General features: G+C 47.7%; 1 protein-coding gene across 1 annotated transcript in view; it reads right to left on the bottom strand.

Moving 5' to 3' along the window:
* The window catches only part of Galnt2 (polypeptide N-acetylgalactosaminyltransferase 2), a 142,918-nt gene that overhangs the window by 61,979 nt on the left and 54,641 nt on the right, over positions 1-26,298 (bottom strand). The window contains exon 2 of the mRNA XM_008845781.3: positions 9,665-9,755. Coding sequence (XP_008844003.1) covers positions 9,665-9,755 — 91 coding nt within the window. The remainder of the gene's footprint in view (positions 1-9,664; positions 9,756-26,298) is intronic.

Genomic DNA, 26,298 nt, shown 5'->3' with positions numbered 1-26,298 from the left:
TCAGTGGTGTTGGCACTGTCTTCTACTGACAACGAAACAGTTCTACAACATTTTTTAAAAACATGTTTTCCATGCAATGACAACCCTAAAAATACTGATCCTCCACTTCTCCCTTTGCTGCCTTTACACTCATATACTTTCAGGCATGAGAAGAAAAACAGCACCCATGCCAAAGTGTATGTGGCTCTTGCACCTCCACCGTGACACATGCTTCATGTCACAACTTAAGTAATGAGGCTTGTACAACAGAGAGCCTCACAGCATAATGCTCACCCTCACTAGAAGGAAGGGATGGGTATAGCATGTTTTTATGTGGGTGTGACATGAAATTGGCCTCATCATCTAATAACGGGTCGCAACCCATAATCTGAAAAACACTGAGCTCAACAACATCACAGAAATTGGTCATTTCTGTATCACACAGAATTGTCAGGTTGAAGCCTCCTGGTGCAGAGGCAGCAGAAAGTACAGAAAGGGGGATTCAGGGGAACGTGCTCCAGCCTGGCCTGGCCTGTAGCCTGGTCCGCACTCCTTGCACGCTGGCCCACATTCCCTGCAGCCTGGCCTGGCTCATGCCCCAGCCTGCACTCCATCCCAGGCAGGCCCACACCCAAGCCAGGCTCATATCCTGGCCTGGGTGAGTCCCAATCCCCAACTCCAGCCTGGCCTGCACAGATAGCGAGGAAGCCAGGTACAGAGAGCTGAAGGTAGGGCAGCATGAGTTATAAGACAAACAGAACAAGGAACAGAAGTCAGATATTCACAAGCTACTGCACTCCTAATATCTCTAAAAATTTCAGAGTTTTAGAAATTAGTGAGGTACAGAAAATAAAAGAATATGAATCTAGTGATATGTGGGCAGTAGGGCTTATGGAAAAAGCCCCAGGCAGAGCTTTCCTCCTCAGGCTGATGGAAAAGCCTGCGATAACAACTCACAGGAGGTGGGAACTAGCTTCATTGCCAAAGATGACAGGAAAATAAAGTGTGCGTCTAGACAGTGTGAGAACCACAGATAGCCCCACATAGGTGGTGGAGCAGGTACTCACTGGCCGGGATTGAGAAAGTATTTGCCAGTAGGTCTGCTGGCAGAGTGGGCCACTCTCAGGCTTGGGTTCTGAGCTGAGCTGTGCAACTATCCTGATGTTGAGACCAGTCATGAAAATGAAGTGCTGTGGTGGGCTACAGGCAAGATGAGCCATCTGCAATGTTGCTGACCCTCACAGAGTATCCTGCCTCTCCTGAAACTGCACATGACTAGTCTGAGGCCACCTTCGAGGCCACATCATCTGAGGAGCAAGGCCACATGAGGGCTCCCATTCACCCCGGTATTGCTCCAGTCTTCCACCCCCACAGGACAGAAATGGAGCTCTGGTTACAGCCCTGGCCTCCTGCAGATTCTCACCCACAGCATCCCAGATGTCCACAAACCCCTGCTGATCACTGCTTCACTGCTGTGGTCTCAGCCTGGATGAAGCTGTCTGAAGCTGAATGTAAAATTGGCCAAATCCTGGTCTGACTCAAGAACGCAGCTTTGCACTGGTACTCACCCCATGCTGAGGCACACCGGGAAAGACCACCAATTGGCAGTCAGGAGAAGGGCTACAACCAAAGCCCACTCAGCTCCTGCCAATGCCACCTCCAGGGATCTGTGGCCCGGTGGGGGGGTAAGCCCTGTCCACTCTCTGCTGTACAGTCTCTGATGGCCAGTGGAAGCAAGTTAGGGGAAAGGCTGGGCTAGGAGGAGGCAGGAGTGCTTCTCCTCATCATTCTCCAGTCCCCAGCCTGAGGCCTGCGGCCATGGAAACCACAGTTTAGTCAGGAGAATGTGAACCCAGGTCACCATTGCCCCAGGGAGAGAAGGGATAAAAGTCTCCTTGGGCCCTGAAAAAGACCTTAGTGTTGATGCTCCCCCACCTCTGTCTACTGGGCTATTCTCAACCCACACCCCTACTCTGCCCTGTCTCAGTCACTGCCCAATCTCCCCACCTTCAGGCTACCTACATCCTCTTCCACATATGACAAAGTCTCCTGACATTCGGCCTGCACCAGGCCTGCCCACATTTCAGGTTCTAGCTCAAGGTTTTGGTTAGGCACTGCTGGGCTCTATTGAGGTTTCCCTACCCTGGATCCTCTTTCCAGGCTCACACTTCTGGCTTCACGCTTTGGATTTCTAGTTTGGTTCCCGAGTTTCCCATCTCACCTGCCCTCTAGCTAGTGGATATACCCATGTACCTGCACTCATAGGCACAGAGGCACTGGGGGGCTGTCTACCCAGCTTGGGGTCTAAATGACCAGGACACAGCAGGTGTGGCCCTGAAGAGTCCTCTGGGTCATAGGAAATTTCACGTTAGGTTCCTAAGAACTTATCTGTAAATGAACTTAAAAGGCCACAGAGCTCTTTAATCAGGTGGCTGCCAGCCTTTACGTGCATGAATACATTTAAACTTATAATGCCAGATTTTGTTCTTGAAATATTTCTTTTTACCAAAGTTCATCCCTGAAAGTTCTGTGAATCTATAATGAACATTCACAGAACTAACATGGGCAGTTGCACGGAAACGAGGCACTCAGGGGCACACACTCATGGCCTTTAGGGACTTCTGGGTATAAAAGCAGGGCACCTGACAAATGCTCCTGAGGACAGGTAGGCCATCTGTCACTCCAGGTGTCTGGGGGAGACAGGGACCTGCAAGTCAGGGTTTATGGGTTCTCCACAGGTGTGGCCTCCCCAGCAGAGGTGGTGCAAACCAAAACCTGGATGGAAGAGCTGTGCAGAGTGGGACCACCTCTCCTGGAACAGCAGCATGAAAGGAAGCACGCTGCCACTGCAGAAAGGCACCCATGCCCAGAAGCCCCTCAACTTTGTGGATGCTCGCGAACAGAACCTGAGTGTCCTGTGCTTTAAAAAAAAAAAAACAAACCCTCGATGTTCTTTCTCTGGTGAGGTCCTCAACACAAAAGAGAGGGCTAGAGCGAGGGCAGGCTGCAGCAGACAAGCCTCCTTCAACAACGAAGGACGTAAATGGTGTTTTGTCACTGCATATGGCAGGAAACTTTGCTTACTTCTCTTGAAATAAGGCTTCCTAAAGAAGTCATTATTAAGGATGAAAAAGCTGGAAACGCAAAGTAATGAAAATAATTTAACAACAAATCTAAGGAATTAGCAGATGTTATAGGAGAAACAGATTGTTTGTTCAGGATCATCAGTGCCGGTGAATTAGCAGCCTCAAATATTAATGGGCAGAAGCTGCCCAGCTCCAGATCTTCCCGTACCAACCTTCAAAGAGCTCCTCTCTGAACTGTATAGACTTTTAGTTGGCATGTTTGTTTTCTGAGACATAACCCAGGCTGGCCCATAATCCTCCTGCCTCAGCCTCCCAAATTGCAGAGATTATAGATACAAGCTGCCATGCCCAGCTCTTCTCTAAATAAAATCTGTACACATTACAGTGTCAACCCATAAAAACCTGATCTGTTGCGCATGGTCTCCATCAATCTCCATTTTCATTCCAAATATTAGCAAAATTACTGAAATAAATCAACTAGGTACAATCGGAGCTGATGAGTGAAAGGCCAGGAGGAGGAAGAACAGTTGCTCAGTCTGCTACTGCAGGGACCCCCCCTCTACCCTGTCTTACCCCCGTCCTACCATACCCCTAAACCCTTAGCTCCTTCCCTCACACCATACTCCCTGACCCCATCATAGCCCCAATCCTGCCATGCCCCATCATATCCCCTGTCCCTACCATACCTCCAGCCCACTGTATCCTTGTGAAGCACATCTCCCTGGCTTGTCTCTCTTCTACACACAAGGAGGCTGAGGTTCAGAAAGTGACTATTCTAACACAACTCAGTTGGAATGCATCTCTTATCCAGGTCCCTCTCCAGCCAACCAAACTCTTCCTACTGATTCCAACAACCCAAAACCCCACATACCTATATATCTCTTGTCTGGCCCCATCTTGGTGACACCAGCCATGACCTCGCCTTCTAGGCCTGAGCTCCTGCCGTCAGGAATGAGAAAGTCTGACTTTGAGAACACAAATCCCTCTCTGAACACAGATGTCACATACATTAGGATAGAAGGAACTGGGAGCCAGGGGCTACCTCTATACTATTCGGAAGTCTCTGAGTCATGACTGCCTCCAAAGGCCCACCACATTCTGGGCATCTGTGATCACAGGAGCACCTTGCCTCACAGGCACCATTCAGTCACCTGCCAGAAGGTTCACACAGGCTTTCTTGCCTAGAACTTCCATTCTCTGGGGTCTCCAACAAAGGCTGTGTGTCAGTCTTTTAGACTTGTGGACATTACAACCACTTTCCCTCCAAAGCCCTCTGTAGCAGTCTGTTACTTCAAGGTCCTCATCCAACACTGCTTCTGCTCACCTCAGCCACTACCACATGGAGTGACACTAATCCATCAGCATCTCTGTGCCCAGAGGAGAACTCCTTGGGAGTGGTTAACAGTGTAGAGAATGTGGGATGGTGCCTTACTGTGGACACCCTCCTTCTGCAAGGGAGTACTAGCTGTGGCAGTTTCCGGTGTGCAAGTGGGTGGTTCTGGGAGCTTGGTGGCTCCTCTGTTCTGTGCCACAACCTGGCAGTTGTGGGCAGGGGAGTAGAAAGACCTGTTCCCAACACTGAAACAAAACATTAGAAGGAAACAAAAGTACAGAACAACATTTCTCACAAACATGCAAAAATCCTCAACAAAACATTAGTAAGTCAAACCCGTGAATATATAAAAAGAATTCTAGGCCACAAGGGTTTATCCCACTTATACAAGACAGGCTGGACAAATCATCAATGAAGCACATGTATGATCATATTAAAATGTGAAGAAAAGGCCAATACTCCAGAGAAGAAACTCTGAGCAAACTTAGAGAATTTCCTCAACTTGATAAAATCAACAGCTAAATATTTGTGGGTAAGAAACTCAACTGTTTCACTAAGACAGGACCAAGGCAGAAGTATCCCCTTTCACGCTGTACTGAAAGTATCAGTTAATATAATGAGACAAGAGGAATAAAAGCTATACAGATCGGAAAGGAAGAAATAAAACTACCTTGGTTCACAAATGACATGGCTGTCTGTGTATAAAATCTGAAAGAGTCAACAACAGAAATGTCTGAAAGAGACAGTAATAAGATTGCAGCTACTGCAAGATAACAGGATACAAAGTTAGTACGCAAGGTCACACTGCTAGCTGTGTGTCAGCAATAAACACATGGAATCTGAAGTCGGGAACACTGTGCCATTTATACAGGTACTCCCCTAAATGAACATTACATTTAAATCTAACAAATTATGCCTAAGATCTACAAGAAGAAAACTACAAAACTCTGATGAAAGACACCAGAGGAAAAAAAACCAAACAAATAGCCAGTTGCTCTATGTTCATGAACAGAGGACACAAAATTGTCCAATGTCAGTTTTCCCAGCTTGATCCACAGATTCAACGCAATGCCAATCAAAATCCAAGTGAGCTGTTTTTGTGGCTATCAACAGACTGATTCTATAGTTCTTAGATGACAGCAGAATATACAGAAAGGCCACTGTTATCCTGAAGGAGAGAAAGGAGCCAGAGGACGGACATCACCCAAAATCAAGACTAATTATAAAGTTACCATAACCAAGACAGTGTGTTTTGGCAAACGAACACACAAATACATCTACTGAACTTAATACAAAACTCAGAGTAGATACATGGTAAAATATAGTCCTTTGATTTTTGGCAAAGGAGCAAGGGAGAGAAAACAGAGAAAAGATAAACTTTGACAGATGGTACTGGAACAGGCAAATCCAGGAATCTCAACAGCTGCCTTATACCCTCCACAAAAACTAACTCAAGGGGACTGTACGCCTGAATGCAAGATATAGAATTATAAAACTCTTAAGACAGTACCATAAGAAAATCTTGCAGATCCAGAGCCAAAATTAGCTCAGACTATCTTTAATCTCCTTTATAGAGGCTTATCAACCTTTGTATCTGAAAAACAGCATGTGAAATCCTAGGAGATCCCCACTCTCTGTAATGGCCTACTTGCTGTCCTTAATGGTATAGCTGGTAAATACCTTGGTTCCTGACTTTGTTTACCATGATTATAAAAATCTCAGGTAACCTCTTCCACAATGGTACACGACATTCAGGGCAACCAAAATCCTTGTCACCAGACCATGGTCACTCATATCTGGCTCAGAATAAACTCTCTTCTACTCCCTTTGGAACAAAACATATGTTTTGCATTATCAATATTTATAGTAGCTTTATTAACAATTTCCCAAACTTGGAAGCAACCACAGTATCCTTAAACTGTAGCATATCTTGAAAATGGAATATTATTCTACGATAACAAGAAATTAGCCATCACTCCATGAAGAGACATGAAGGAAACCTAAATGCACATTAGTAAGTCAGAGACTCCAGTTTGAAGGCTGCAGACTGAGTCCAATAGTACAACGTCCTGAAAACGGCAAAGCAGTGGAAAAATAAGATCTATGACTTGCCAGGGGTGGGGAGGAGCAAGAGCAGGCAGAGCATAGGGAGTTTCTAGGGCAGCAAATCAAATCCGACACTACAATGAATCCACGTAATACATTTGTTAAAACTCATAGACTATGGGGTTGGAGAGATGGCTCAGTCATTAAGAGCATTTTCTGTGCAATTGTGAGGCCCAGAGTTCTGATCCCAGCACTCATTAACAAGCTGGGCATCCAGTGCACACCTGTGACCCCAGCCCTGCGGATGGCAGAGACAGGATGTGATGGCTAAACTTGATTATCAACTTGACACATCTGAGGAGAGGGAACTTCAGTTGAGGATTTCCCCCATCAGACTGGCCTATTGACATGTGTGTGAGGCATTATCTTGATTGCTAAGTGATGTAGGAGGTCCCAGGCCACTGTGAGTAGTTCCATTCCTAGGCAGGTGGAGCAAGGCAGTACACAGCACTTCTCCAGGAGCTCTGCTTCGGTTCCTGTCTTGGTTTCACACAATGATGAACTATAACCTGTACGATGAAATAAACCCTTTCCTCCTCAAGCTGATTTTGGTCAATGTTTTATCATAATAGAAACCAAACTAGGACAGAAATTGGTTCAGAAAAATGGAAGCTATGGCTTTTATGTCTTAGACTGTTTGAGGGGAAAAAGGGGAGGATGTTGGTACTTTGGGCTAGAAAAATCACTGAGCACTCAGAGCTTGTGATGGTTAGAATGAGAATGTCCCCCACTCTCTTGGAACAGGCTCCAAGTATTTGAACATTTTGTCCTTACTTGGTGGCAATGTTTTAGGAGGTCTTAGAAGGTGTGGCCTTGCTTCTGTGCCTGCTTGAAGATGTGAGCGCTCTTCTGCTCCTACTCCAGCCACCTCTGCTGTCATGCCTCCCAGCTATGTTGAACTCTTGCCCTTTTGGAACCATAAGCTAAATAAACTCTTCATTTTATAAGTTCCCTTGGTCATGGTGTTTCTGTCACAGCAACAGAAAATTAACTAATATGTAGCTTAATGAGTTACTGTGGGAACTTGGAAAAAAATGTTGAGAACAATGCAAGTAATGGAGGCCTGGCTATGAAGTTTCATAGGGACATCTGAGAGTCCTTTGAAGACTCTATCAGAGCTGTTTATGTGATCATTTGAATTAAGAATCTGTGGTTTCTGGTCAGTTGGGGCTGAAGAATCAGCTCTGATTAACGAGAGACCAGCACCACTGAAGTGAAGTCTTCTGGGAAATACTTTCTCAGGATCAGCACATAGATGCTGTGGTTCAGGGGAAGGCCAAAGCAGTGCATCAAGCTGGAAGCAGCCTGGCAAATAACGTGCAAGAGTTTCCCACATGGAACAGGCTGTGAAAGCTTGAAGGGGTCATAAAGAGCGGCTAAGGCTTGGCACCATATGGGAGGACTGGAGTCCCTTCAGAGAGGCCGAGAGGCCACTGGTGAAGGTTCAGCCTCAACTGCAGTGGGGGCCCCTAGATATTGGAGATGCCAGGACCATGGGATGACCATCAGTGGCAGCACTAGGAGTGGAGCTGGCCTGAGCCTGGCAGAGTTGCAGGAGTGGGGCTAACCAAGCCTTCTGGAACCCAGAAGACCATGAGTGAGTCCCACACTATTGGATTTGGTTTTTGCTTTGATCTGATTATAACTGCGTCCTGGTTCTTCCCTCTTAGAATAAGTATATAACTTGTTTTAGATTTTGCAGGAGTAGTTAAGAGGCTTTGGATTTTTAAAAAGAACTTGGACTTTTAAATCGCTGGATTTGTTTTTTGAGACAGGGTCTCCCTGTAACCCCAGCTGGCCTGGAACAGGCTATGTAGACCAGACTGACCTCAGTACCACAGACTGGCCTCAATCCCACCTGCCTCTGCCTCTCTAGTGGGATTAAAGGTGTTTGCCACCATGCACAGCTAACCATTGAAATTTTTTAAAGACTGTGGGACTTTTAAAGTTGTTATAAAAAAATATAAAGTTTTATATTATGATATTAACATGAGCTCTTGGGGACAAACTAGAAAGTAAAGATTATGGTTTAAAGTGATGTGTTTGTGTGTCAAGTTGACTAGGGGTAGACGTGTGATACCTAATCTTGGTTGTCAACTTGATGCACCTGAGAAGAGGGACTCTCAATTGGGGAATTTCCTCTATCAGATTGGCCTGTGGGCGTGTCTGTGGGACATTTTCTTCATTGTTCATTGATGTGGGAGGGCCCAGCCCAACGTGGACAGTGCCACCCCTGGGCAAGTAGGCCTGCTCTATATAAGTAGCTGAGCAAGCCAGGAGGCAGCATTCCTCCATGGTTTCTGCTTCAGTTCCTGCCTCCAGCTCCTGCCCTGGCTTCCCTCAATGACAGACTGTTAAATTGTAAGCTAAAAAGCCTTTCCTCCCCAATTGGTTTTGGTCAGTGTTTATCATAGCAACAGAAAGCAAATTAGAACACAGGAGGATCACTGGGGCTTGCTGGCTTCCATCCTAGCTGAGAAAACTTAAGCCACAGATTCATGGAGAGACCCTCCTCAAAGAAATAGGTAGAGAGTGACAGAGGACACCCGGTCCCCTCTTCTGACCATTGCACATACATATTCATCCTTCCCCCCACATACGTGTATATTCAAGCAAACACACACACACACACACACACACACACACACACAAATAAATCTTAAAAAAGAAAACCTCACAGAATACATCACCACCAAGAATTACCACCACTATGGACTGTGAGTTGATGCAGCTCATGTATTGTTCCCAATGTCCCTTTCTGGTGCGGGTCTAGATTGTGGGGGGCGGGGGGGCGGGGCTGGACATGTGTTGGGACACAAGAACTTTCTAGATCTTCTGCCAATTTTGCTGTAAAACTAAAACTGCTCCAAAATATGTCTATTTGAAATCTTTTCACGAACTAAAATCTACCATCCTATGTTTCTATTTTACTGTTTCTCTTTCAATAAAGTCTGCCGACCACCCACCAATGTCCTGACAGGAAAAGGAAAGGTGCATTCTTGGATGGCATCCAGTGGCTCATGGAATCCAATCTCTGCCGTGTCCCCGACTCTTACCACCCCCCTCTACCCCCTGCCACCTCCCAGCTCCTAGAGTCACATTCTGTCCATTCACAGGTGTGTGAGCCTTGTAAGGTAGCTCCCCAGCTCTGACACAGTACCTGGAGGGAGGGTCTCCACACTCTGTGCCTTTTCATCTCCATTGCTGTGGTGAAGGTCTTTCTTTTTAATGTCAATGTCATTCCAGTCCTCCTGGGGAAACAAAGACACTGAGTAAGCTGGCTGGCTGTCAGCATGACTTCACCCACCTCTCCACTTCACTGGCCGTGTCTCATAATGCCACAGACCCTGGGGACCCAAAGGTGAGCAGAGGTGCTCACAGTGTAGGCCACCTCTGAACCGCCTGGATGCCAAAACTCTGGGGAGGAAGAATGGGATGACCTGTGCAGGAACACGCACTCCCCTCTGGGCTGCAACTTGACTGCACCCCTGCCCGCCCACAAAAGCCTCACTCTGGAACCTCAGAACCCCAGGCTCTGAATAAGAACCACTGTGACTGCAGGTTGAGCATAGTTGTTCCCAAGCCACAGAACCAAGGTTGGGAAATCTCAAAGGTTTGGGCCCTCTGAGTGCCCAACACATCACCTATGACACACCAGGGGCTCATGGGGAAACTGCTGGGGAGCCAGCAGGCCCAAAGAGCAAGACACAAGCTCTGGTGGAATTTATCCCACCCATCTGAGCAAGCAATTTGCTATCATTTATCAACATTAAATCAAACTAAGTAACAGTTCCACAGCCACACAGCTTAATGCATTTTCCACCCACTTCAGTCTGATTTCTGTGAATAAAAAGTGTTTCTGTGCATAACCCAAATTGGAAACCTCCCATGGGCCCAGCATTGCGGACAGCCACTTCCTGAGCAAATGAGGATGCTGGGCGGTGGGAACCCTCCCTAGGGGCCCAGCTAGCTCTCCATGTAGCCAGCACTCTTTGTACTGGGTCCGCTGTGCATGCCTACGGTGTGTGCCCACTATGTGCTGGACTAGCTCTAAGAGGTTTCCTGGGGCCTACGTGAACAGACAACTTCCCCAAATGTTATTTGCCCTGCTCATACTCTGCGTTTGAGAAAAGCTATCCTGTCCCCAGCCCCTTTACTCTCAGTGGCCTTCTCCTCCTTCCCTGGCTTCTGGATTGTAGTAGAGTAATACAGCTGGGCTTTTCATAGGAAGAGCATACAGAGGAGGGGGAGAGAAACCCTCCAACCCAAACCATGCCCCAAAACAGCCACCCAGCACAAGGCTTCTCTGCCCTTCCAGACCCCAAGTGTTTTCCACCCACACAGTAACAAATGTTTTAAGACCCATCTAGACTCTACTTAAAAATTTTTTTGCAACCAACAAATTCTAAAAAGATACTTGGAATCAGCTCTTCTGATTACTGGGTTATAAATAAACTTTCAGCCCACTGTTGGCAATGCTTATTCAGAGACCCTGCCATATACATAACAGAGGCTAACTGACTGTGGCTTTGCAGTAAAAGGAGCTGTGTGAAAAACTAAACCGGCTGGCGGTGGAGCTCCAGGGCTGTACTGTGTTCATTTTTTTTTTTTTTTGAGAAAGGGGTTCCCTGTAGTCCCAGCTGACCTGAACTCACTATGTAGACCAGGCTGGCCTTGAACTCACAAAGATCCACCTGCCTCTGCCTCCCAAGTGCTGGAACTAATAAAAGTGTGCGCCACCATGCCCAGCTGTACTGTGTTCTTAATGAAGTAATTTCTACTTTGTAGTTGGCGTGTAGGATTTTGTGACTAATAATACCTCTGGTTTCTCACATATGACAGCTACTGGATCAAACCATCTCATCTTTAACTTGAATAAATAAATCAGAGACCAATACTGCCCTGGAGGAGCTAATGGTTCTAGAATCAAGTCCTAATCTGTGGCAACCACATTGATCAGGTTACTGATCAATGTTTTCTCAAAGCATACATACTTTCTCCATGTCTACCCTCCAATCCTTCCCCACCTCCACTGACTACATCTACTGTAACCCTAATTCTGGAGGTAGTAAGAAGGGTGAAACAGCTCAGGGCACCAGGTAGGACAAGGTACTAAAGACTTTGCCTATCTGGGAACATGCACTGTGCACCAGCCACTGGCGATTCATCATGGTTCTGTCTTACTCATATGATCAGAGAGGTTAAATGATTAGAGGTCACCCAGCTGGTGAGAAGTTGTCCACAACCCTAACCTTCTAGTTAAGGAAGGCACAAGGAGCTCATTCTGAACATGTCATTAAAACTCAAAAATACTTTTCTAAGCCAGGCGTGGTGGTGCACCCCTTTATTCCCAGCACTTGGGAGGCAGAGGCAGGAGGATCTCTGTGAGTTCAAGGCCAGCCTGGTCTACATAATGAGTTCCAGGACAGCTGGGGCTACAGGGAGACGCTGTCTCAAAAACAGCAAAAACAAAACAAAACAAAACAAAACAAAACAAAAACAAAAACTTTTCTAAGGGTTGAACAGGACTTTTTCACAGCAGAGTTCCACTCATAACCCCCAACAGTGAGCTACTGGAAAGGGGAAGGAGGAGGAAGAAGAGGAAAGAGAGGAAAAGAAAGCCACTACCAGTGCCACTGCCCACATGCAGTGACTTTCTGTGAAGACACTGCAGCACACTGCATCCTCAAAGTCATCACCATGCCTACTCTTACGGACCACGCTGAGGCATAGAGTCTGAGCAGCATGCAGCATACACCACAAGGCTAGCTCTGAACCCAGAGCACACAGGGCTAGAGCCCAGGCTAGGGCATCTTCTGTGCCACCTCTAGAGGAGGTAGCCCCACCTCCCAACCCCTCAAGCTACCAGAGTGAAAAGAAATGGCCCGTAAACCAGGCATCTCAGAACTCAGAACACATATGGTCACAGATATAGACTCCTGGGCTGCTACTCACCCTCCCAGACACTGCTGTTCCTCTGTCCCTCTCTTTTCCCAGCCCACCAACCATAGGGCTACAGTAGGCACAGGTAGCACCCCCTGCTGGATGCACTTAACACGCCATGCACCCCCTGCTGGATGCACTTAACACGCCATGCACACCCTGCGGAGGTACCTTGGGAGGATTCTGTGGAAGGTTATGCCCTGCCCACAGAGGTGGGACTCAGGGGAGACCTGAGAGAAGCAAGGAGAAAATGAGGAGGGGTCAGGGGTAGTAGCAGCCCCAGACAAGGGGCAGAAGGTACACAATGAGAGACAGAATGTAGAAGATGCTCTGAGGCTGTTCTAGAAACTTCTCTCTGGTTGTAGGGTAAGAACACACTGGAGGGGGCAGAGACCAGGCCAAGTGGCCAAGACAGAGGTGCAGTGTAGGGAGGGGGCACACTGGACAAGTCTAGGAGCAGTGGGGAGGCAGGTAGCTCTGATCTGGAAGTGAGAATCCCAGGAGGGAGAATCTGGAAAACAGGTGGTATTCAGGGACACACATGTCATCCCCAATCCCCACAAGCCTAGACCAAATGTGGGTGGGAGTGGAGAAAGGACAGAGGATAAGGCCACACAGTGGAGGAAGGGGCCTAGGTCTGGAGCCAGGGTCTAAGCCCAAGATATTAGGCAGGGCCCAGCCCATGACAATGGGGTCTCATGAGTCATCCAACTTCTTCCAAACTGAGAGGCTGGGCAAACTGCCTCGAGTCCTTGTGGCCCAGGTTTGCCCTTCATACCAGTTTCTCGTTCACAAACATATAGCATACAAGACCCCAGGTCCTCTGTGGGGACAAGAACCGTCTCTCATCCCTTCTGCATGTCTTCAGTGGTGTGGTGGCTGCCTGATGATGAATGCAGCTAAGCCATGTACTCCACCTTCTTGGGCTGTCACTTCTCAGGGCCACTCAGAAGGCCCCATACATACACCCCAGCAATGCTATTCAAATACAAAAATGGCCTCAATGAAACCACGTGGTGGATGGAGCTCTGTGCTCAGGGCCCATGTGTTCAGGCTGGAAACCAGCCATGGTGCTCCCTCCGCTATGGGGAAAAGGGTGCTGTGGCAGATAGACAGACAGGTCGTCTTAGTGACAGGTACACCTGTGAAATGAGAGCAGTAACAACATGGCTGTGCCATGTTTGTAACAGGTATAAAAATACTGCTCTTGGCCGGGCGTCGTGGCGCATGCCTTTAATCCCAGCACTCCGGAGGCAGAGGCAGGCGGATCCCTGTGAGGTCAATGCCAGCCTGGTCTACATAGTGAGTTACAGGACAGCTGGGGCTACAGGGAGACCCTGTCTCAAAAAGACCAAAAAAAAAAAAAAAAAAAAAAATTATTCAAAAAAAAAAGAAAAAAAAAAACACTACTTCTAACACCTACTCCAACAGAGTGAGAGAAGAAAATCACAACTGTACTACCATCGTATATCTAGACAGCTCAAGGGCCTCCAAAGTTATTTTGATATATCACAGTGAAAGATTTATCGTCCTCTTTTTTTTTTTTTTTTTTTTTTTTTAAAAAAAAAAAAAAAAAAAAAAAAAAAAACTGCTCTGAAAGAAAAGAGAAAATAAACAGGCTGCTTTTAACCCCCTACATTTTGTCACTGTAGGTGACACTCCAGCTACTAAACCATCTGGTCAGGCACAGAGTAAGACCCCAAAATACCCCTGACTGGTCGCCTCCTCATCATCACCTGTCACTGTCATTCAGACACTACTCAGTAATTATCACCAAGGTCAATCTGAACAGCAACACTTGAGTTTATAAAAAGTCAGGTTGCCAGATTCTGAAAAAAGAGGTGCTTACTCAGACTGAAACCCATGTCTCAAGACTCAGACTCTTCAAACCACTGAAGAGCAGCTTAGTCAGGAGCCAGGCTCTCAGAATAGACCAGCTTCCAGCTAGAGACCATACCTCCCAGGGTCAAGCATTTCCACCAAGGGATTCACATGAACCCAGGACTCCTGGCTGCTTCTGATTTTGGGGGGTGGATGTCACAGCATGGTGGAACAGAAGAACCAACCTTGGGTCCTCTCAGACAGGGTGAGGCACTTGCTGCTTATGTTACAACCTCAGCTTTTACTACCAGCTACTTGTCTTGCTGTGACCAAACACCTGACAAGAAGCAACTTAAGGAAGAAAGGATTTACTTCGGCTCACATTCCATCATGGCAGGGAAGGCAGCTGTGTGGGAACAGCTTGTGGATATGGGGACAGGAGCAGGCAACTGCCTGCTCAGATCACCACAGACCAGGGAGCAGAGACAGGACAGATAATAAGGCCAGGCTGCAGCCCTCCAGGCTTGCACCCTAGAGACCCACTTCCTCTAGCCAGGCTCACTTCCTAAAGGTTCTACAATCTCCCAAAATAGTGCCACCAGATGAAGACCCAGTATTCACTAACCAACCAACCAACCAATGTATTTCTAACCTACTAAGAAAGGGGCTCAAAACGAACGAGCAACAGAATCTGGGAGAGGCGCCCTGGCAGGCTGTAGAATCATCATGCATACTGCAGGTTCTCAAACAGCATCTCAGCAAACACCCAGCCCTCTGCTTCAGAAAGCAGACTGGGCTTTGGTTTTAAGTAAAAGGCCTATCAGAAGCTACAGCTAGGAAAAGAGGCACTCTTCCTCCTAACCAACTGGTTGGAAGAGGGATGGTTTGGCACCATAGACACATTTCACAGATCCCTTGAGCTTCCCCAAGCTGTGCCACACATGAACCCTCTCATCCCCAACATGCTGGGGACACATCTGAGGAGCAGCTGGAGGCCATGGCAAGCTGCCCTAGCTCATCCCACCAGCTCCAGAACCTTCACTCAGCTAATGGTCAAAAGACATGAATGTGTGAGACTTGGGAGTGAGGGTCAGGGATGTGGCTGGGGATGTGGCCCAGTACTAAAACACTTGCCTAGCATGCAAGGCCCTGGGCTTGATTCCTAGCACTGAAAAAAAAAAAAGAGAGAGAGAGAGGAAAAGACTCAGGACTGGAGGGGAGGAGATGAAAAGACTGAGTTACTAGCCTTCCCAGTAGCAGGTCTTGCCCCATCCACCACTAGCACAGGACCAGGCTCGGGCTTAAACATCCTAGGCTCTGAGACTCTGCTTCATCCTTAACACTCACTGTTCCAACCAGACTTGGAGAACTCAGTGCTGCTCAGATGGTTGGAGGGCAAGTTTCTACTGTGGCCTCTGAGTCAGTATGTTTCAAATACATTCCGCTGACCATGAACAAAAGGCACATCATGGCAAATATCAGCCCTGCATTTATTTTGCTCTGTGCTCAGAGAAAAGCAATTAGAAAAAACATGGGTACCTGGTTCTTGGGAGCTGTGCAACTCCCTATGCTGAGACCATCAACTTCAGGAACACTGTGGCCAGCGCTCTGCCATGTAACCTTTCACATACATGCAAAACTTGGCGTGCAACCCTGTACACTCACCATACATACCCTCAACTGCCTCATCTGGCCAAAGCCCTTCCATCCACGTGCCCATGGCAACATGCAGGAACAACAGGCACCAGCAACTTAGCCTGTCAGGCCCTGAGCCAGTGGCACCTGAAACACTGGGAAAGGTTTGTGCTGGTCTATCCGGGTCTACCTCAGACAACTCTGGTTGCACCCCCAGTTCTCAGTTTCTTAATATGTAGCACATAAACAAAATGTTTATCCTGTGGTTCCTTGGGAATGACACTCTGAGGAAGCACCAGGACTGCACGGCATGATGCCAGCACTGAGGACCCCACCCTGGCTTCCTCGCCTTGCAGAATTTCACATTGTCTACACAGGCTATGATTCCTCCCTTCCTACTCACAATTAGCCCATGACGTGTTTTAAAAAGGATGGATGTTCGACTTCTAGAGTCTTTTCTCCCAAGCACATGATCTCAGTGTGATCATGAGAAAAAATAACAATGTGAAGGACAGTCTTCAAAATCCTTGACCAGGACTCCTCAGAAAAAAAAAATAATAGCCTGAGACAGTTGTGCTGAGACTCACTGAGTAGTCTTCTCTATGACAACACACTGGAGAGATTTGAAGTGACCATGCCCACTAGTGATGCATGCTGTGCTCTAAACGATGCTTCAAGACTTTGAACTGCAGAGGAAAATGTTATGGAGTGACCAAAAAGAAAACAGCAACAAAAACTTGGAAAAAAAATCTTTTCGTTAAACTAGTAAAAGAGAGCTTCAAATTATTTTTTAATTAATTAATTAATTTATTTATTTATTTTTGGTCTTTTTGGGACAGGGTCTCCCTGTAACCCCAGGTGACCTGGAACTCACTATGTAGACTAGGCTGGCTTTGAACTCCCAGAGATCTGCTTGCCTTTGCCTGGGATTAAAGGCATGCACCACCACACCCAGCTGGGAATTATTTTTATTTTAATAAAAATTTTTCCTTTACATTAAAAAAAAGGGTATGCACAATATACCTTAAAAGCACAGAAGTAAATGTGAGAAGCTGTCACACTCAAGAGGAGCCTAAAAGGACTAAGACCAGGGCTGTGCCTCAGCCACATGCTATTCAGGTCCCACAGGGCCCCCCTGAGAGCCACCTGCACCATGCCTTGCCACAGGCCTGGTTTCCACACTACGGTCTTTGCTTGGTCTGTTCAGTAACCTGAGTCAGAATCAGCTGCAGACTGTGAATGTGTCTTGCAGAGCATCTCTGAGGGAAGGGGCTGAGACTCTGGGTAACACACAATAAGCCCAGGGGCCCAGGCTGGAAGACAAAAGAAAATGTGACCACACATTCTCCTTGCTCCTCACAAGTTACTGTATCCTGGCTGTGTGTTTAGGCACAGAAAAGGCGGCAGGAGAGCGCTGGGGACATGTGAGTAAAGCAAGGTTAATAACATGCCCATACTGGCCCTTTAGCTAAAGCAAATATATCCCCAAATGCAAGATTTGGATACGGAGTATGTAGTATCTCTGTACAAGAGTCACAACTTCGCTGAAAATTTAAAGTTCCAAAAATTACAAATAAAATATATGCATAGCTCTTATTCACAGTAAGAGTCCTGGACCGATGTCTGTCGCCTGCATATTTCTGGGGGTGCCTGGACTTTCTAAGCAGCAATTTTAAGCCTTCCCCTTCTTTCCCTTCAAAGGAGCAAAGGCAGAAATTTCTTGAAAAATACTATTTTTTTTTTCTTAAATGTGTTATAAGGTGATCAGTCAGCTCTGGTCCTGTTCTGGGGGACAGTGTCTATAGGATGAGGCAGATGGAGGCCCAGGTGAGCTGGGCAGGACCTGGTCTTTTACACTTGCTGCATGCCCATTTTCTCCCCATCAGTGGAAATCCTGAACACTGTGGTCTAGACGGCCCTTTCTCAGTCTCATTTTGAAGATTTTCACTTTCAGCCTCAATTCTGTTTGTTCTGGTTTTCCAGCTCCAGCCAAGGCTGATCCCCTTACATTACAGAAGAGACGTGTCAAAAGCTTGACTAGAAAATGTCTTTTACAAAAAAGGAAGGATTTTAGCAAATGCTTTCCTCTTTGACTTATATTAAAGTCAATCATTAAAATAAAATAATACCTGACAGCAGATAACAGGAGAGTGGTGAGGGACTTGGCAAGCAGAGAGCACTTCACAGTGCAGAGTCAAAGGTGAGGGCAGCAGCAGCAGAGCTAGCAGGAGAAGACCTCACACTAACCCCACACATCTCACACCATGCTAACCCTGACCTAGTCACCACCGGCATTCTGCCCACCTAGGTCAGTCTCAAACACCCATAAAGCAACCACACTGTGCCTTGGTCCAGTGCTGATCAGGTCCCATGGGGCCAGCTGCAATGCCACCTTGCTCTTAGTAGGCACCGCCACCTACACCGTGCCTTGCTATGGGCCTAGTTTCCACATCATGGTCCTTGCCTGGTCAGTGTTGTGAAATGAAAATGTGACCACACATTACCCCTGCTTCTCACAAGTCATCACTGGACAAGATGCCCTTGGCAGTGGGGTCCAGAAAGGCCAACCCAGCATGTGGGAGGAATGGGCATTTGTGAATGCTCACCAATTCCAGGCTGGACCAAGCTGTCCCTGCAACGAAGTATCCCCTTTAGAAGGAGAAACCCAATCTAAGCATAGCTCAGACAGAGCACTTTCCCCATGGGAGCTAGAAGAGGGAGATGAGCAGGGGCCAGGAAAGCAGAGGGGGCACCCCAAAAATGCTCAGGGAGATGGGGCAGAGCCAGCACAACCCAGCAGGGAAAACATGCATGTGTGGCTGCCATGTGCACCAAGGGGTTCCACAGCCAGGCTGAGGGCTGAGAGGAGGCTTGTAAAAATGCTCAGAGCATGCTGTCCTAGTCCATAAGCAGAATGAGGGTGACCTCAGGGAATCTTCTAGAAAGACAGGAACACAGTAGAAGAGCAAAAACATGCTAGGCAGGCACTATACAGCAAGAGCTGCCTGAGCTAGGGAGAAGACCCAGGGCACCTCAGGTAGGCTGTGGGAGAGGCTTTTCATAAAGTGGCCTCAGTATGCAGAACATGAACACTACCTAATTTCTTTTTTTTAATATTTATTATTTTTATTTTATGTGTATGCGTGTATTGCCTGTATCTAGGTGAGTGTACCCGTGTCATGCAATGCCCACGGAGGACAGAAGAGGCTGTCTGGAACTGGAGTTACAGACAGGTGCTAGCTGCCATGTAGGTGCTAGGATTCAAACCCGGGTTTTCTGCAAGAACAGTCAGTGTTCTTAACTGCTGAGCCATCTCTCCAGTCCTGACTACCTAATTTCTTAAAGTAAATACGTCTTATCAACATTTGCTCTATGTCGAGTCCAGTGTCTCCTTGACTAACTCAGTTAATCCTATTTTCCTTATATGGGCTGGTCTTTTTACTAAATACAAAGTCTTCCTTCCACAAAGGGTTTGTGGTTCACTGACCCATTTTCCTCACGAGGAAACACATAGTGAAAGGTGGCTGACGCAATGTGATCCATCTGAGCCATACCCGATTCAAAGAATGGCCTCTCCAAAGTGCCAAGCTCCCCTGAGGAGGTTATTCAGCTCAGTGCCCGTGTCCCCTACAGTGAGTGACAGTGAAGTGAACCCCAGCCTTGCAGATAGCTGCAGCTCTTTCCAGAGAGCCTCGAGACATAGGGCCTCTTTCCTCCTCCAGTTCCACCCTAAGGCTTCTGTGAAGTTATCACAACAAACTAACCCCATACAAGGAAGACATTCCATGTACAAATACTATAAAAGCGGAAAAGAACTTAAAATATTCTCCACTAAGTCGTTAATTTATGTTACAGTCCCATAAGAGGATATTATGCAGTCATTAAAAATTCTAATGACAAAGACCCTATCAAATATGCAAAATACTTATGTTAAGCAGGAGACAAAATTTTATGTACACAATAAAACAACTATATAAAAATACGCATCCATATGGACTAGCCGGGAATGAGACACAGGGAAGTCAAAACACTCAGCTGACATGAGGATGCTGGGTGGTTTTTCTACTTCTCCAACTTTCATGTTCTTAAATTATTCTCATGAATAATTTTTAAATCTAGCACAGACGTGTTACAGTTGGAGTTCTGAGGCTGCCTGATACTCTGTGCCACTGAGGCAGGAGAGCTGGTCACACCCTAAGGGTGCCAACGCCGCTAGACTGGAGAGAAATGCCTTGAGCCTTGTGCCTGCTCCTCAGGCATGATACACACAGTGGCCCAGAACCCAAAGGTTCCTAGGAATTCAGGGATGAGGGACGAGGGAAGAGTAGTGACATCCCTGCAGCAAGAGGTGGGAGGATGGGGGGGGGGGAACGGACAACGGACAGGACGGAATGGGGACGGGAACGGGGGCAGGGACAGGTATGGGGTCAGGGATGGATAGACAACACCTGGTACTCTGTGTGTCACCAACAATGAGCCTGTCTCCATCTTTTTGGTGCACACTACTTTGCCTACTAAATCTGTTTTCTTTAAGAAACTGGCCAAGGTGAGGCCAAAGTGGTCTTATGAGAACATGGCCACTGCTATGAGTTCATGGCCACTGCTATGAGTTGATTGCCACTGCTATGAGTTCATGGCAACTGCCAAAGTAAACACCGGAAAGCCAGGCACCAGTGATGCCCTGTGAGCTGTCTCAGACAATGCACTGCTGTCTCAGTTAAGAACGTGGTAACACCTGAGTGGACCTTTCCTGGGGACATCCCACCTGCTGGAACTACCAACTCTCAGTGTGCCCTTTCAGCCTTTGTGTGATTTCAGCATGCCTTAGGAGCACTACCAGCATCGTATTCCAAAGAGTAGAAAAACTGGGACTCCAATGACAGAATTGAGGGTAAAAAGACAGTGAAATCAGAGTCAGGGTCCTGCTTGCCCAGGGTCCAGCTCTATCCACCTTGCTCAGTCAATTCTGGAATGAATTGGCTGAACAAATGCATAGTCGCTTCCCTGGTATGTGTCTGGCCACCAGCTGTTCTGATAGCATAGGGTCCTGCCCATCCCTCTTTTCATCATTTCACCAACTCTGGAACTCTGTGATCTTCTACTACTGCCTGTCTTAAATGCCACCTTCCCTGTTCACACACTGTCCTGTCTGATCCTTGGGTGCAATGTGCTTTATGGAGCTCAGCTTTGAGGTGAACTCAAATTCCTACCCCAGGCCCACAGCCACAGGAGTTGTGTTTCCCATCTATAGTGACACTGGGGGAATTATGATGACATGTATGATGTCAGCAGTAGAATGCTAACAAAGACCACAAACACGGAGCCTCAGAACCACATGCTCATTACTCAAATAAAGTGGAGTCTTCTACCCAAGATCCGATGTCTGGCACTAAATTCTGAAATGTCACGGAGAAAATGGATTTGGAGCAATGGGCTACAGTGCTTTAGAAATAGTCTCATTTCTTTGCCACCCCTCCCAGTGCTCTGGCAACTGTACATGGGTCTGGGCTAGCAGCAGAGAGCTTTTGGGACCCAGATGAGAGCCAACAAGAACACAGATGTGTTGCAGCTACCACAGACAAGCAGTGGGACAGCACAAGCAACCACAAAGCTGTGAGAAGATCCAGCATTTCCCACATCTGGGGTGGTTTGCTGAGTGGCACAAACAACGAGACTTGGTGTGGCATGAAACTATGCAGAGTCAACCACAGCTGCTCAGCAAGGAGGGACAGGTCCTAGACTGTCATACAGCCTCATGGAGTGGAGGCCAGTGCCATCCACTGCTGCTTAAGCCAGCAGCTCCATATTAGGCACTGTACCCCTCTGCAAATATTAGGAACTCAGGAAAGTGGGTGCAAAAGGAGGCCTGCAGTAGCTTTTGAGAGGTAGACACCATCTCTTGCATGACCTTCTGGAAGAAGGAGGTCAAGGGCTCCCATCAGTCTGCCCTGCCCTTAGCTGTTAAAGTCTAAGCTGTGGCATGAGATGCTGGCCATATCAACACCCTCCCTGAGCTTGACTCTCCTGCTACTAATAGAGATGAGGGCTAACAGTCACCACCACAGAGGATTTACATGGGCTCCTGGTATCATGTCTGACATGGCATGAATGCCTGATGCTGTGGCTCCCATGGTAGAAACCCAACTCCAATCGGAACATCCCTGGCTGTGCCACAGACATAGGATGGAAGGAGGTAAGTGAGAACCAGCACGATTCCAAAGACTCCCACAGACGGCCTCCCCTGTCTCTTGCCAACTTGACAGTCACTTTAGAAGCACAGCCACCTCTCTAGAACCAGAAGCAAGGCTCTGCTATATAGGGATCCTACTAAGAGGCAACCAAGCTGGTTCATGCCCAGCCCAATGCCTCTCCAGTGTAGGAACAGCTGGAGGGGAAGGGTATTGGCCTGCCTGCAGGTGACACTTAACCGTGTTGAATGTCTCCTCTCTGGGACTGACCCATACATGTAGTAACATTCTACCTGAGGTCAGATGTTCATTATATCACCAAGTGCAGTCTGCCTTTTGGAAACCAGGAGGAGACTGGGCCGGGTGGCACCCGGAGGTCAGAGCACAACCCCCACACCCTGAGTGCAGCCCCAGGGACCAGGCGAGAAACAAGAGTGGCCTCCCTTTCCCCTGTGAAGAAATCCTAGAGCATCTGGTCTTGACCAGACTCCACCCTAATTGCCTCCTTCAGACTGTGGGAAGGCAAAAGCAAGAGCTAGGCAGAGATGTGAAATGACCAGTGAAAACTCCCAGTCCACCCTGGTCTCACCAAACTCTGTGCAGGGCAGCAGTCACTACTGGGGGTGTCAGCGTCCAGCCCAGGCCGTGGCACCAGGGGAATACTGGCAGGTAACGAGAAAGCTGGTACTTCTCTGAATGCACTGCTTTGGACACTTGCGTGTCTCAGCACCAATAAGCAGACTGATCTGCCTCACCAGCCTCATGGGCCTGCCCAGTCACTCATCAGACACCTGCAGGAGAGCACACAGCCTCCAGAAAGTGAAACTCAAGTTTGCAGGTTTTTCAAGCAGTAGGCATCTGCCATGCCTACAGGCATTTCCACCTTTATCTGTGAGCAAACCTAGAGCTCCCAAGAAGAGAATGGATAGTGCTTCAGGTGTGGGTTCACAGAGCGGACTTGGGAGAAAAATGACCAGGGATACCTCGGAAGGCCTCACCCTGGAACTAGGGGAAGTTGCCACATATGGACAAGGACATGGATATAGCCGTGGCAGCCCCTACACACCACTGTCCACCACTCCAGACCTAGGCCCTGGTTAAGGAGCTCTCCCTCCACTTTCCCTCCTTGCACTCCAGCTCTGGGTCACACACATACCACCACCCTAGACACAGGCCTCCCTGCATTTGAAGTCAATTGCCAACCCACCACAGGAAGCAAAATCACCTCCAGCTCCATCTTCACTCACACTGTGGTCATACCCCTGCACCCTCTGGCCACCTTCAGCACACATACCAGCACTCCCACCCTCATCCAACACAAGGTCTCTAATCTCTCTAATGGATCTCCCAACACTTTGACACAGTTTTCCAGAATGTGTATGTGTGTCCATGTTTGTATATATATGTGGATGTATGAGCATGGAGGCCAGAGGTCAGCCTGTCATCCTTAGATACCATTCACTGTGCTTCTGGAATAGGTCTCTCACTGACCTGAAGCTTGCCAGTTAGGCTAGGCTAGCTGACTGGAAAGCCCCAGGAACCTGCCTCTCTCCACATCCCTGCACTGAAATTACGAGCATGTGCCACCATGCTTGGCTTTTCCACATAAGTTCTGGAAACTGAATTTGGGTCCTCGCTTTACCCACTGAGTCATTTCCCCAGGCCTCTCAGTGGACCAGAGTACTCTTATGGATGGCCTATAACCCAACTCTTGGGATGGGCATCTCTTAACCCAAGGAACCCTTCATCTGTGCTATATCCCTGGAACCTGATGAAACCCTCTTCCCCTCAGAAGTAGTGTTTTAATAGTAAAAGCTGTAAGCCTCATAAAGTCATACTCTGCCCATGGGGCCAAATTGGGAGAGTCCTGTCAGCTCCACTGGAGACCCTGTGTGGCCATAGAGCCCATAACGCTTGGGAGGAGGAGAACCTATTCATAAACACCCCATTTCCCCATCTGTCTTTAAAAGACCACAGAACAACTGAGAATTTGTTTATCATAACCTCTGAACTAAACTCATCCTGAAAAAGCTCCTACTTGGATTGTATTCTAATTTTGAGCTCATGGACAGTTCAGCTGAAGTGATCACTGGAAGTGAGGGGTCAGATGTGAGAGAGGCCTGTCTCCTGGAGACTGCAGAACCAGGACCAGAGAAGATATTTACACAGAGCCAGGCAGGGCTAGTGCCCAAGCTCCAGGCAGAACCTCAGTTATACCCTAGTGGTTTTTGCTCTACAGAGTAGAGAAGTATGCTGTAATTGGGATGTCCCCCCAGCACCCAAAGCTAGGTGGGAGCGCCAGTCTGCCCAGAGTGTCCTGAAACAAAACCCCAGACCAAGGTTCTACCAGCCAAGGTCACCCAAACTAGAAGGGGGCTTGGTCATATCAAATAGTATAACCACACTCCTCTCATGTCTTAAGGTAAATTTATAACCCTGCAGACTTTTAAAATCTGGGGCTGCCATAAAAAGGACTCCTATCTGGGAAACTTAAACAGCACAAGTTTATCTTTCACAGCTTTTGGTGTACAAGGTCAAAGGGCCTCAGGGTTAGCTCCTTCAGCGATAGAGACGTCTGCTCCAGGCCTCCATCCCTGGCCTGTGGGTAGCTAGCTGTCTACTACTCATGTCCTCTTGTCAGCTCCTTCTATGTTTGTGACTCTGTGTCCGAGTTTCCCCTTTTATAAGGACACCAATCACACTGGATTACAGCCACCTTAATGACCTCATTTTAACTAGATTGCAGAGAGGACCCTGCCGTCAAACACAGTCCCATTCTGATTCCCTGGAGGTTAGGGCTCTATTCTCTTTCTATTTGGGAGAAGAGGGACAACCCTTACTACCACCTCCCCCAGAGATTTTCCTGAGGGGACAGAGTGTGTGAACAGAAAGGCCCAGGGACCTCCCCTTTGCCTTGGCTTCCCTCCCACCCTCAGCAGCTTGATCTTAAAAAAAGCCTGGCGGCCTTGGCTGTGGACCAGGCCTGGGAGGGCAGGTGCAGAGGCGAGTGAGCTCCAGGGCCCCTGTTCCTCCTCTGTACGAGTGTGCCTCACACAGAGAAGAACACAGCCCCATGTGACTGACGGTTTCTATCCGCTTGATTTCTAGCAGTATCGAACAGTAAAGTATTTAAATGTTGAGAATACACTTTTTGGCTGCAGGAGGAGGTGAGTTCTTGGCCTATTAATATCCAGTGACTATTCAGCTGTGAGTCCCTAGAAGCTAATCTGACAGAGACGTATTATTCTCCTCAAATAATGGATGAGAAAGAATCCATTCTGTTGTCTTTAATAAGTTAGACACTCAGGCAGACAGACCCACACAATAAATCTGCATACGTGTGTAAGAGGGGCTGGGCACCACAGCTTTTATTAAGGTATCAATTCCAGACTCAAAGCAGAGGCCAGCAGTGAATGCAAGCCAGTGCCTCTTGGGAGCCTGGGCCTCTGCCTAACCCTGCTGTCTGTGTGCCAAGAGGCCTCCAAAACAATGGCTGTAATCCATCTCCCAGGAGTGGGGAGCGGCCCAGACAGCCTGAGCTCATGGGTCTGACAAAAGGAGACTCAGAGCACAGATCTGGGCTAGAATCATGAAAGCAGCCAGGGGAGGTCGGAAGGGGGCTGCAGGCTGGTGACTGGTGGATTCAGAAGGCATCCTAAGATAAAATGGGATATTGTTTCCCAAAAGGACATGAACAGCAAGGTCACTGTAAGGTGTGTTTCTATAGAGAGTGTTGTAGGTGTTTTGTTTCCTGATGTGCAGAAATGTGGTTACAAAGGAAAGAAAAAGGAGATGGAAATGCAAAACCAGGCTTTAGCAGGTCCCTTACCATGTGCCTCATGCTGGACTACTCTCCATATCAGAAACAAGGCCAGAAACACCCTGTGGTGAGGGAAAGACATCAGCAATGTTGGTTATGTCTGTCTATCTGGAGCATTCTTGGGGTGGTCATCCTCTGTAGCCTCTTGGGCCACCAAGATGGACAGGTAGACTTTCACTTGTGCCATCACCCTGGCTCAGATCTAACCACACAGGACTGTATTAAACAGGCAGCAGTTGGGGTGGAGAGATGGCTCAACAGTTAAAAGCACTGGCTGCTCTTACAGAGGACCTGGATTTGATTCCCAGCACCCACATGGTGGCAAACAACCATCTTTAACTCCAGTTCCAGGGGATCCAACACTCTCTTCTGACCTCCGTGAGCATT

The sequence above is a fragment of the Nannospalax galili genome, unplaced genomic scaffold, assembly GCF_000622305.1.
Source record: "Nannospalax galili isolate Female #2095 unplaced genomic scaffold, S.galili_v1.0 scaffold702, whole genome shotgun sequence".
NCBI lineage: Eukaryota > Metazoa > Chordata > Mammalia > Rodentia > Spalacidae > Nannospalax > Nannospalax galili.
This window is presented reverse-complemented; position numbering and strand designations above follow the sequence as displayed.